Here is a 13,864-nt window from a genome sequence, read left to right as displayed (position 1 = left end):
CTAATCCTATATCCAATATAATTCTATGTATAGTATTCAAAACTGTCAATGTAAGAAGTGTATGTATGAATTTGGGGTAATAATTTGAAAAATTGAAGGCACTGTTCTTTGTCTTGTAAACTTCACTTGATTTGTCTGTAGATATTCAAGTGTACCATCCACCATAGTTCTAGACTTTTAGTGCCAATAGTAACCCAAAAATGTCTTTGCACCATCCACACTAGAGAAATAAGGTGGTTCAAAATATATCTGACGCAGGGCATCACAAGCACCTAGATATGATGGACCCTTCATTTCAATGCTACCCATGGCTGTTACTACCAGCTGCTGATATGAGAAGAAAAACCTTTTCACCGCAGCTTCTACAGCCTAGAAGGCCAACATAACATGTATTGTTGCAACATGATAAGCACTTGAAGTGTTATGTGAGCGAAGTCCATGTGAATGAAACAAATGCATAAGTGCCTCGTGGAGCCTTGGTCCGCCCTTTGGATCAGCCTCAACACCTGTGACTTTGGGCACCAGATGCCTTAGTTCCTTGCATGCATTTGTAAGGTCTCTAAGGGGGGCAGACCGAAGGCAATATGCGCCTGCAAGCATACTAGTGCTACTAATTTCCAACTGGTGTTTAAGGCAAAGCAAATCATCTGGGTCCATCACTAGAAGCAAATTCACAATTTCTGTGAGCATGTTCCACATCCCTTCAACCATCCAACAATCTGTGGATGCTCCTACGAAATCCCCAGAGTCTATTCTTTGATATATTTTGTGCAACAATTCTTGGCCTACAAATACCTAGGCCTCAAAGATTTGGAGGACATTGCAAAGTTTGGCATCTTCTGGATTATGGAGCTGTTTATGTTGTTTTAAAGAGTGCAAATATTTTGGCTTGCAGATTCTATCATATTCAAGAATAGGCTTACCTGACACATTTGGTTACCCCATAACTAAAGTGAAGGGAGTCCTCTGCATATGGCCTTCAATGGCAAGCCATAGTCTAGAAACGATAGCTTCAACGCTTTTCCATGTACCCAAACGAGGAAGTAAGCTCTCTTCACTTGTTCTGCTAACCACAGGCAAAGCACCAGGTCTCTGCCATACCTCATGGAAAACTTTCCTAGCAAGAACACCACTACTTACTGACAACTGAAGAGTGGGAACCTTCTTGTCATTTTTACAAATCATTGAAATCAACTCAATCTGGGAACTAATTAAGGATTCAAGCCTTCTCTTCCAATCCTCTTTGTCAATGTAAGTCCTTGTGTCACAGAGGATAGACGAAACAAACCGAAAAGTAATCTCCAATGACTGTAAGGCAGCCTTTACCAACCCCTCTCTAGACCAACCAGGCCATTCCTTGAATTTCCACATGGCACTGAGCTCGGGGAGATGCACATACTGTTCGTAACCCGCACACTCCATGGGGGAGGGCTCTATGGACTCTTCAACAAAGGCAAAATAGGATGCCATTTATTTACAAGACATATTTTTCCCTGCAAACATAACCAGGGGAGTAAATACACTAATGCTCTCCATATACCATAATCTAAAAAGGACAACATAATAATAGAATTAACACTAAAATCCATTTTAAACACTAAAATTTTAAAAACTAGAGTATAATAAAATGTTCTTAAATCCCTTATATATTTAAAAAGATATATATAATATGTCACTGGACAGAAAACATATCTATTTGCTGCAACTCAACTTTTTTTGTAGATGATAAAAACTCAACACAGATCCAATATATTGAATAGAAAAAGGCATAAATTTCATGCAACTCAAATCCACTACAGACTGATTTTTATTTTTTATTTTTATTATAAAATAAGCTTGTATATTTTGTATATTATTAAGTATATAAAATAAGCTTCTTATTATTTTTATTATTGATTTTTTTTTGGTCACAAGCTTGTAAGGATGCAAGACGATGCTATGGCTGAGAATTGCTGGCAAAATGCTTGAGCAAATTTCTCCACGAGAAAAATAGGAGTATGTCTAGTGACTAATCTGGGTGTGCTTTGTATGAGAAACAAGAGTGTTGATATTGATGTCAGTTGGAACGATCTTCTCAAGATGATTTTTGTGCCCTAAGATTTCTTCATGGTGGCCCAAGCAGATAACTGTAAAGAAATTGTTGTTGTAGAAAATCACATTATGTTTATTTTCAAATAAATGATATAATTAAATACTTGTCTGAAGTAAAATTGATTTGTTCTAGTTCAAAACAATGTGTTGCTTCTAATATTTGAAGTTTTCTTCCTTTCATTGCAGTTTAACACAAAATATTTCTATAAGATTGGAATTGGAAACACAACACGAGAGTTTTCATTCTCAACTCCTCCAAGACCTGGTCCTGACACGGCATACACTTTTGGAATTATTGGTATGGGCACTAAATTTATCAGCCAGTGTTGTCATGAGTTATTTGTGTTGCCAGTTATATTGGTCTAGTTAACTTTTTCTGCAAAGTATATTGTTCTCTTTAAATTGATACTTCCTTTATTTCTAAAATTAAAGTCCCTTATATATGGTGCAGTCATATTATATATAAGCCCTGAGTGATTACAGGAAATAGCTTATACTTTCCTAATCCTAACAGATTTAAACAGCAGAGTTTGTCTGGTAACTAACCATCAAGGCGTTCATACTAGCGTTGGGAATGCCCAAAGATAAAGAACGTACATTATATAGCAAGTTTCAATATCTGTAAACTATTTGCATGAACCACACATATCTTCGAGCTAAATATGATGTAAATACAGGTGCAACTGTTTTTGAGTTTGCTGAGATTAATTTTCTGCAATGTTTGTTTACATGAGCTGAGCTCCTTGCTCTTGCTCTACACGGTGTCAGTCATATGGTGCAGTCATATTATATATAAGCCCTGAGTGATTACAGGAAATAGCTTATACTTTCCTAATCCTAACATATTTAAACAGCAGAGTTTGTCTGGTAACTAACCATCAAGGCGTTCATACTAGCGTTGGGAATGCTCAAAAAGTTTTTGAGAACCTGAATCCAATTTTAAATATAAAAACATATAACCAAATAAATATATAAAATAATTAATTGACTGATTACTATACGTTAGCATTAATCCCTATTTATCGCATTATTAGATTAAAAAATATATAAATTTCATAATCGAATTATCTAATTATTATAAATAGCTACATATAATAGAATTAACATAATTTCATTTATTTTTATTTATCTTTTAGTTAGAAGAAAATTCTCCATATTTAGTTAAATATTAAACTTATTAGTCACTATTTAACTAACTAAGTTATATAATTAATACTCTTTTATAATAATTCCTATAGTTTATATTAGAGTATATTAATTTTTAGTTTTAGTTTAGGTTAAAAGAAATAAATAGACCTAACAACTAACTAATTTATTATTTAATTTATTAACCATTTAATTTTCCTGTCCTTATCTTTTGGTCAAGTTTGTTGCCTAGTCCATTGTAACCAATTCTTTGGTCAATAGTAACTATTTCTTCTAGCTATTGTTTGATCTACTCTCCCTATTTAAGATGTAGCCACGATCTGGTTATTCATCTTAACCTGATGATGAACCACACTTGCTAGTTCTAAAAAACTCTCGTCAATAAACTTTTTTAAATATAAAAAAATTACACTATATGACAAGTTTCAAATTCTATAAAATGCATCCTAACCACTAATACAGGACCCTTCAAAGATAAAGAACGTACATTATATAGCAAGTTTCAATATCTGTAAACTATTTGCATGAACCGCACATATCTTCGAGCTAAATATGATGTAAATACAGGTGCAGCTGTTTTTGAGTTTGCTGAGATTAATTTTCTGCAATGTTTGTTTACACAAGCTGAGCTCCTTGCTCTTGCTCTACACGGTGTCAGTCATATGGTGCAGTGATATTATATATAAGCCCTGAGTGATTATAGGAAATAGCTTATACTTTCATAATCCTAACAAACCTAAACAATAGAGTTTGTCTGGTAACTAACCATCAAGGCATTCATACTAGCGTTGGGAATGCTCAAAAAGTTTTTGAGAACCTGAATCCAATTTTAAATATAAAAACATATAACCAAATATATATATATATATATATATATATATATATTGCACAAGAGTTAAATAATGTCAACACATAAATATATATTTTTTCTGTTAACAAAGTGAATAGATATAAGCTAAATATACGGTGGTTGGTGCACACATAAATACATCTTAGTGAAATAGAATATAAAACTTTTATTTTTTGCTCCCCTTGACCTGTAGCATGTATGGGACAAAAAGTTTCAGTGAGGAAACTTTAATTTTCATCTTCCTAACCCTGTAAGATGTATGTGGCAAAAGTTACAAGAAGACTCGTACAAACAATTTAATGGATATTTGGTGTTTCCTCAATTATGTTGTTCACAATCTGCTAGATGAAAGGCTCAGTTGGAAAATTGATTGGGGTAAATTGAAGCAAAGAGGAGTTGATTGCGGCCTTTTCAAACCTGGTTATGAAAATTGCCTAATTGGGTTACCCTGCCATGGAAAGAATCTCATCCGGCTTACTCTGTATAGCTGAGCCAATGGAAGATCTTGCCATAAAGTTGACAGGTAGAGAGAGGCTCCAATGGCTATTGTATCTTTTTTTTAATCTATACGATGTGCGATGATCATGGGAGAGACGAATTGTCATTCTCTTGGGAATTTGAGACAACCTGATCTCTTTACCAAAGGTGGACAAATTGAATTTCAACACAGTTTATAAACATGTTTATCGATTATGCATTTTTTCAGACTCAATAGTTCTTCTTGGGAATTTGAGACAACCTTATCTCTTTACCAAGGTGGACAAATTGAATTTCCACACAATTTATAAACATGTTTATTGAGTGTACATTTTATCAGACAGTTCTTCATGGTAAAGATGGACAAATTGAATTTCCACGCAATTTATAAACATGTTTATCGATTGTACGTTTTATCAGACTCAACAGTTCTTCATGTTTATGTTTGAGTATGGGATCTGAGACATGATTCATGTTCTGGAAAGGGAATCAAATGATTAGGCTTGAAATATTGGGTTGATTAAACAAACCGGAAAGCGAATGTAATGACTAGGCATCAAATAATTGGACTGATTAAAAATACGGGAATGCTACGTTAATTTTCATGGTTATGTTATGGTGGAGGAATTATATCGTTTAGTCTGAGGGAGAGGCAAGAGCCAAGTAGGCAGTTTGAAAGTAGCATGATTGCATGCATATGAAAGCAGCATGATTGCGTGCATATGGGACAATATGAAATGAAGGAGCCACAACAAATTTGAGATGCTTGTGGATTTGCAGGCCCGGTCCAAGCCTCGGCCTTGGAGTTATCCTTACATCAATACGAGTTTTCCATATCCATTTCGGAGTATGGAGGCTCAATAGTGAGCGAGGAAGAAGGATAACCCAAAACTCCATCCTGGAAGTCAGCCTGCGCCAGCTATATCGTCTCCAGGTATGAGTGGAGAGTTAAATCCTCATACTTTTCAGTCTGGTGGGCGTGATATGCCTAAGTTTCAGTTTGTCTAAGTAGAAAAGGCAGGGGCAGAGTGTGGATATTTGATTGCCAAGCTGAAGAGGATCTAGGACAAGTCTTGACTGAAAGTTGGCTAAGAGGATTACCTTGATTGCCAAGCTGAAGAGGATCTAGGACAAGTCTTGACTGAAAGTTGGCTAAGAGGATTACCTTTCATGCTGCAGGGCACTACCATAAGGGAATTTGTTGTTGTGGGTCATTGCCAGAATTGCAGTTAGCCTGTTGCGTACATCTGTTCGAGCCTTTTCTTTATTTTGTTTCCTTTGAATTTCGGCATTATGGAAGGAGCCTGTGCTGGAGGGTTATCTTGTCTACCTTCAATCAATAAAATGGCCAGAACCCACATGGCCAGTGGAATAAGAAGTTTGCCATATTTACATGCAATTCCTGGAGTTAGAAATTCCTCAAAAACTGTATTTTGTTGCGCAAGACAGAAGTCGAAAGAACCTCTGTTGCATCATCTGGCTGGTTTGGGTTTTAGCGGGGGGTTTCGTGTTGGGGGTTTAAGGAAGGCAGCTATGGAAACTTCACAGTTCTTGACAACTATGAGAATTCTGAGGCAGAGGAATTTGAAGTGCTCAGAGCGTTTGAAATACCTGTTTCAAAGCGCTGCATGCACTGCGGGGATCACCCTCTGTTCGCCGGAGCTCCTTGCGAATTTGTTCAATGGTTGAATTGCCGGGATTTTGGATTTGAGCAGATAATGAGGGTGGTTGGTAACACGTTTATGAGCCTCCACGTTCAAGCTTGAAGTACAACTGAGTTGGTAAATGTGATTAATACACCTAAGTGGAGGCGGGCAGGAACACGGCAGACGGCAGAGTCGCCGGAGCTTGGTGACCCGTAATCGCCGGAGGTTGGAGATGGATGCATGGTCGGGTCACCCGCTGTAACATGTAACATGCATGCATCCATGGTCGGGCGCTCGATGTAACGTGCCATGACGTAAGGGGGGCTGTAAGGACACAGTAAGGACATAGCATTTATATTGCTATAGAGGTGGAAAGGCAGTTCCTATTTCCAATCCTATAGAAACATAAATGAGCCCTAAGTACCTGTGACAGGACATTCGTGCATCTGAAGGCATGATACATCTGCATATGAAAGCCATACATCTCCATGCATATTCCGGCTACTCGATCACCCTACCTCCGGCAAGCTCCAATATTCAATGTATCTGCGACCACTGTCAGACCTGTCCCGTCTCCTCCTGCAACCTCCGTTGGCTTCCTCGTCTACCACCGTTTTCCAAATTCCGTTTTATTTTGAATTTAGTAAAGGCGCTAAAGGCTGCACCTTTTCTTCTCCGCTTTCATCCGGTCATGGGGTTGAGCGGGACCAGCAGTGGCTTCCGGGCGAGGTTGCGAGGACGCTTGTGCACTACGTGACGAGCAGGATCCTGCGCCAGCGGAAGAAAGCTGAAATCAATCTCACCCTGGAAGTACTTTATGTGAGAAGCCCCTGCAATTTCTTCGTCTTCGGCCTCGGCTACGACAGCCCCCTTTGGAATGCCCTCAATGCCCATGGCAAAACCATTTTCCTGGAAGAGGACTCCAATTGGATACGGAAAGTCGTGGAGAGCCAACCAGGAATTGAAACTTATCACGTCCAATACCAAACGAAAATGTCCATGGCGGACGCCCTGCTGCACAACTACAGAAGAAATGGATCCTCCTACAGCCCCACCCGGGCCTTGAGGTCCTCCAAATGCGAGCTCGCTGTCACCAATTTGCCCGCGCTCATCTACGAGACGGAGTGGGATATGATCATGACCGTGGTTACTTCGATGCCGCGCCCGGGAGAATGTCTGCCATTTTCACGGCAGCCGTGATGGCCAGTAACAGGAAGAAGGAAGGATCCACAGATATTTTCCTTCATGATGTTGATAGGAGAGTGGAGCAAATGTATGCCGGGGAGTTCCTGTGCAGCAGCAATCTGGTGGGATCTTTGGGGAGGCTTTGGCATTTCAGGGTTCCCCCATTTTCCAAGATGAAGCCCACCAGCGGTAGCACTGACGGCTTCTTCTGTCCATCACCTATGAGCAATAAGGAATAATGGTTGCAGTGTTTACTCATCATCAGCGAGCTTTGTCTAATAAGGAATAATCATGCCCTTCATGTCCTCTTCAGTGAGCTTTGTCTAAATGGTAAGATCAATTACTGCTTTTCTTGGTTCACAGTTGTTTAGTGTCATTATGGTTTTGCTGAAGTATTTCATTGTAATCATTCTATAACCACAATGGTCGTTCTCGGCAATGGTAACTCAACGACGGTGCAAGGTATTCCTTCCACAAAGGTAAATATTAATTTATTTTTTTATTTGTTATCTTGTAGCTCGGCAAGGTGTTCAATATTTTTCTTGCTTTCAATGGTCTTGAGGGTGTTAGAGTTCAACTTTCCCTACATAGTTCCTCTCTGTCTTTACAGGTATTACTCTTTTAACATTTCCCAAGTTAAGTATTTCAGGTGGACGCTCTGAGATTATTTGTAATATGTCTCTTTATTTGTTTGCAGGTTTGGAAGGATTCTTGATTTTCCTTCTTATTTTCTAGTGGTCAGCTCAATCCGTCCTCTATTAATTCCAAAATGTTCCTTGTTCTAGGTTAGGAGCCTGACTTGCATGGTTTACTGGCTCTCTGCATGTAGTCTTAGGTTGATGGGCCATCAAATATATCTCCCAATTACTTAAATGGATTATGTATATTTTTGGTTGAATTTTAACAACCATACAAAAATCCCTCTTGGGGTTTCTTTTACTTTTACTCCCCTTGAATGTTTCTATCACGGTCTAAGTAATTTTTTAGGGTATTTAAATGTGGTATTGTTATAGAAGTCAACATATATTTTACTCATGTGGATTCTTAGTATTCAAGTTTTGATTAAAAAATGTATTTGCAGTAGAGGTTCTCTTTCCTGTTAGTTAAGAAACTATTTGTCTTCTTAAGGAATTATATGGACTGTCATTATCAAGTTCATATCAAGAATATTATTTATGATTCATGCATTTTGTACTCTTTCCATTTTGTATTGTTGGTAAATGGTTAAGTTGTTTTCCTTCTTAAATAGTTACCATCTTGTTCTGAGTTTGATGGGTTTCCCCTAGACTCGTTCGAGGGTAATTTTGTTCGCAGTCTTCTATCTTGGCCTTACTTGGGATTCTTTACCCATCCATGATTCTTCTCTGTGGTAACAACAATTTTTTTTGGTAACTGCATAGGACATTGTTCTCTGTCACTTAGTGTTATATGTTTATATATTGGCTACAAACATTCTCTGTTCCGTATTGTGTGTTTTGCTAGCACATATTTTATGATTTCGTTGCTTTTTTTTACCCGCAATGCGGGGTGTTGGATCTCTGAGTTTCTTTTGAAATATTCACCTGCATGTTTGTTCTTATTATTGTTATTGTTTTAATCTTCTACTTATATAGATGCTACAGAAAAAACCACATACATTTCCTCAGTTTGGTTCCAGATGACTCTGGTGTAGTTACTTATTAACGTGGAGAGGGACTATTTTCCAAGGAATCCATTGGCTCACCATCGGAAAACTAACCATCGAAACCCTCTATAATTATTTTCAACATATTTTGGAAGTCATGTATCCTGGTACATGCAAGAATTAGTTATTACGATTATTATTTTAATTTTCAGAGATTTGTCTCCCTCATATTGCATTACTTGAGTCTAAGTTCTTCTTAATACCGACTCTTTCTTTTAATATCCAGAAACTCAACCAACATAGAGAGTTAATTTTACCGAAGAGAGGAAGTATATCTCAAGTATATCTCACAAAAGAAGTCTACTCGCCAAATTTTATATGCAAATACAGAAAGGGTTTATGGCATATTCTTTACCCTTGTGAACATTTATTCTCAACAGTCAACTTGGTTTCTTTTTGTTTACCTAATAGTCATAAGAAACAATATACCAATCTGTTTAGACTTCTTTTCTTTTACAAGGAATAACACACAGATCGTCATTTGTAGATACAGCTTGAGTGGGCCGAATGGTTAAGAGCATGTGTTTCCTCCTAAGAGGTCACGGTTCAAAACCAAAGGGGGGTAGAGTATGTATGCCTTCGTAGACTTAACCAGTCAAATCGCTACTCGACAGCTTGAACAACGTCTTGTCACAAGCACTTCTTTTTCCTCTTTCCTCAGGCCACTTGTGACCTCATCCAGCGGAGAGATTTCTTTTAATCCCAGAAAAAAAATCACTGTCTAACTACCTAGAAACTAAAGATTTTTTTTTTTAAATCTTTTCCCCTATAAAATAACAACACAATGAAATAATGATAAATATACTTTGTTTTCAAGTTCACTTACCAACCTATAACAAGTTACCATGTCTTTGCATAATAAAAAAAAAGTAAATAACTATTATTTACATAATCAGTAGTGTCACACCATCCATTTGACAAATTTACGCGAGCATTCTTCACCATTGTGTTACACCAATAAAAAGATCACATTAAAATTTTCTTTTATCATCCTTTTCAAAGTACATTCTGAGCTCATCCAATTAACAATGCCGGAGGAAATGAAAAGTTTGTTTCCGCAAAGGAGAAAAAGAATGTCGTGGACAAAGATTTTATGCTTAAGAGAGAACTATTTTTGAAGTTAATACACCAGTAAATGACAAGAATCCATTAAGAGTAGAGTTAAATATTGAAATCTCACCTTTTAAAGGAGATATAAATAACAAAAACCCATTAAGAGTAGAGTTAAATATTGAAATCTCACCTCTTAATGGAGATATTAATACAAAAGAATTTATCTTTTAATGGAAATATTAATACAAAAGAATTTAGAAACAAAATTATAGTCATATTTTTTTAATAAAGAAAAGCTTGTATTATTAATTTAAAATGTGTGAAATTACAATTTGAAAATATAAATATCAAATTTAAAAATGGTAAAATATTGAATTTTAAAATATAATATAAAATTAAGTAAAAGTACATATGTAATATTATTAATTTAAAAATTCATAATATTAATTTAAAAATTCATAATTAATTATTCATTTATAGACTTTAGAATTATGTGGTTTATTTTGTAAATAATATATATATAAAGTTTTGAATTTAAAATATCATTGGAAAATTTAAACTTTTTGTATACGATAATTATTCATTGTTAATTTATTTCATAAATCCATATTTGTCTATAAAAAAAATTACTGATTGAAAATCAATACTATTTCATTATTTTTAAACCAATATTATAACAAATTAAATTAACTACAAAAATATAATGCTCTATCTTAAGGAGGGAAAAACAAAAATTAACACATTTACCCATCTACGAATAATAGAAGTTATACTCTTTTATCCAAAAGGATTTTCGTTATTTTACTCATGTAAAAAGAAGACAATGATTACATTAAATTTCCATGTTACGCATTATTTAAACCACTTTCTTCAAAAGTTTTTTACAATAAATTTCCATGTACTACATTATTTAAACCATTAAATATTATTTACACTTTCCTTGAGTATTAATAAGTATTGTAGTTATAATTGAAATTATAAGTTTATTTTATTTATATTTTGGGAATATTTTTCAATTATATCTATGTTAAGTATTGTTTGATAAAATTAATAATAGTTAAAATTATATTTGTATATTAGATATTTTAATTTATTTATTTTGAAAACTTTAACATATTTTTACTATTTGTTTTATGTATAATTATTGTATAACTATTTTAGGATGGATTGTATAATCCACAATAAGTGGATGTTGTATTATCACTATCCTACTAGAGACTCGAGAGTAGACGTGGAAATGCATCTTTCCAAATGAAACATTTACTACTCCCATGGTTTTATATGGCTTTTAATTGTTTTATGACGGTGGAGGATGCTCATTTCGATATTGGTTTAATGTGACATTTCACTTAGGGATTTATCATATCTTGGTTGGGATTGCTATGTTTTTTTTGGTCACTAAATGTCCCAGTTTGGCCTAGCCTTCGCATATGTATTAGTCATTTCAGAAGGTGGCAAACACTCATGCTACATGGTGCTATCATCCTACATAGGAGAAGAACTTATTTTCACATGGAAAGAGATTTACAATGAGTTTTATGGTTCCTCATGAAAAGGTTTAGTTCTATATAGTCAGTGCCACATCAAGTAGTTCCTTAGACTTCCTTTATATATCTTCTAGTTCTAATAATTTTGAATTTTTGTTTCCCTAGCTCTTTGGGTAAACCAATTAACCCTTTTTCTTTTTCACATCAATTGTCTAGAAAGATTATGTGGTTGGGATCGGGGAATTCTATTGGGAATCACGATTGTCGTTAAACCAAAACCTGCAGGTGTTAGTCAACGATCGCATCGCCAGAGATAAGGATCCACGAGAGGCTGTTAGTCCATGTCACAAAACACTCAAGGAGCGTTGGTTTATCCAATGTCCAACAAATTCCTCTCTGCCCTATGTCACAAACTCATATTTCCCACCACCCTAGTTGCATCTTATGAATTTTTCTACTTCTAACTCCTCACACAATCTCACATATTCTAGTATTCCCTATCCCAATCCTCACAAACGTGCCTAGTTTGTAAATGCTCCTTCCCCAACCACTCCATGCATTTACTTTATTGATCACTCAGCTCAAACATGGGAAAGTATTTCTTCATAAATATGCCCTATCAACAAGTTTGAAGTCGCAAAGGAGTGGCATAGTTCTAAGAGAAAGGTGGCTCTCACACCCAATAATGGGTTGAGTTGTATAATTATGGTGATAGAATTGCAAATGCTTAAGAAATTTTAATCTAAATCAAGATACATAATTCTACTCTACTAATCTGTGGAATTTAATTCACAATTTAGAACAACATTCACAAACATGCAATATGCCCAAAACACACATGCACGGTATTTTTTTCTAGGGGAACCGAACTGGGAAAAACTCCTCAAGACTCTTTGCATTAATCAGAGGAATAGAGATGTATTACAATTCCTTGCCCTCTCTAAGCAGAACCTGCAAGTGAATAACCTCTCTCTCTACTCAATGAGAAGCTCTAACCCAGACTTAGTCAATTTTTTCCTCTTCTTGAGCCCTTATTTCCTTGCGCAAATCTTGAGGGATTAGCACCTATTTTTAGGAGTTTTCCTCCAATTGATTGTGAAATTCCCAAGGATTGATCATTTGGCTACATGCAACACCTATACACTCAAACTATTTATAATTGCTTGTTACATTGCCTTGGAATCTCCACCACAACTGGGGAACTTGAATTCCTAGCATACACTAGCTATTTTGAGATGATTGATTAGCTAACTAGATGATCATTGAGTTAGACTACTATCCCACTACACAACTGACCTTCCACTATTTCCATTAACTATTATAACTAGTTTAAATGAATACAATGAGATATAACTGAACTGGATTACTAAAATTTAGCAATCACGCATGCTTAACTGAACTCCAAGACCTCCTACTCGAATTTACTAAGCTAACTAAGTGACAAGAGCCATGTCATACAAGTTAACTACCTCCAAGTTGTTTGTCGATGTGGAAATTCAAATTTTCTCAATTTGACAAAGGCAAAGTCAAATTGATACTTTCTTACTACACTTCTCAACACTTTCTCTTAGCAAGAAAGGGATTATCGGCCACCCCCATCTTGCACCTATGGAATTCAAACTTCCCTCTTGACAAAGCCTTTGTCAAGATGTTAGCATCTTATTCCTCTATCACAATGTATTGTAGCAACATTTTCCGCCTCTACACGCAATCCTGTATATGATGATATTGGATATCTATATGCTTGTCTCGATCGTGAAATACCAAGTTCTCGAAGAACTGAATGAAACTTTGATTATCACAATAGATCACAATTGGATCCAACATATGACAAAACAATCTCGCAAGTATCTTTCTCATCTAGATCGCCTCATATATTGCTTGAATGACAACCATGTATTCAGCTTCTGGGAAAATAATTTTGTTCTGGTTAGACTTATAGTATTAGAGAAAAAAAATGTTTGGGAGACAAGATTTGAGTGACTTATTTTTGTACATAACTAGCAGGAACTTCTACACGGTGGATCATTATTAGAAAGATGCCCTGACTAATGATGGTTGGAGGAAATGGAAGGAACGTCAGGATTGACCTCAACCCCCTGAGTCAGTTCAATGGAAGCAACTGGACAGAGAGTTAGAATCCAGGAAGCTTACAGTCCAAAATGGACCAGACATTCTTCGATGGGGATATACTACAAAGGGAATATTTACCATCAAAGAGGCTTACCATTTAAAGGCAAGATGG

At 35.9% G+C, this 13,864-nt stretch overlaps 1 protein-coding gene, 1 long non-coding RNA gene and 1 pseudogene across 2 annotated transcripts; 2 read left to right on the top strand and 1 right to left on the bottom strand.

The window, feature by feature from the left end:
- Positions 1 to 936: 936 nt before the first annotated feature.
- LOC149253291 (nematode resistance protein-like HSPRO2) lies at positions 937 to 1,470 on the bottom strand. The gene has a single exon (XM_089454423.1). The coding sequence runs from the start codon at positions 1,468 to 1,470 to the stop codon at positions 937 to 939; it is 534 nt and encodes a 177-aa protein (XP_089310549.1).
- A 3,872-nt stretch (positions 1,471 to 5,342) lies between these two features.
- Positions 5,343 to 6,036, top strand: LOC149253290 (uncharacterized). Its single transcript, XR_016266187.1, has 2 exons — positions 5,343 to 5,498; positions 5,744 to 6,036. It is a non-coding gene; the product is annotated as an uncharacterized LOC149253290 (long non-coding RNA).
- A 555-nt stretch (positions 6,037 to 6,591) lies between these two features.
- On the top strand, positions 6,592 to 8,559 carry LOC149253289 (arabinogalactan O-methyltransferase 1 pseudogene; annotated as a pseudogene).
- Positions 8,560 to 13,864: the final 5,305 nt, after the last annotated feature.

The sequence above is a fragment of the Pinus tabuliformis genome, chromosome 7 (genome assembly GCF_031772625.1).
Source record: "Pinus tabuliformis cultivar Carrire ecotype Pingquan chromosome 7, CPIR1, whole genome shotgun sequence".
Lineage (NCBI taxonomy): Eukaryota > Viridiplantae > Streptophyta > Pinopsida > Pinales > Pinaceae > Pinus > Pinus tabuliformis.
This window is presented reverse-complemented; position numbering and strand designations above follow the sequence as displayed.

What these genes read in the sequence shown, in the direction of transcription:
- LOC149253291 (XM_089454423.1), bottom strand. Translation starts at nt 1,470, where the DNA reads ATGGCATCCTATTTTGCCTTTGTTGAAGAGTCCATAGAGCCCTCCCCC.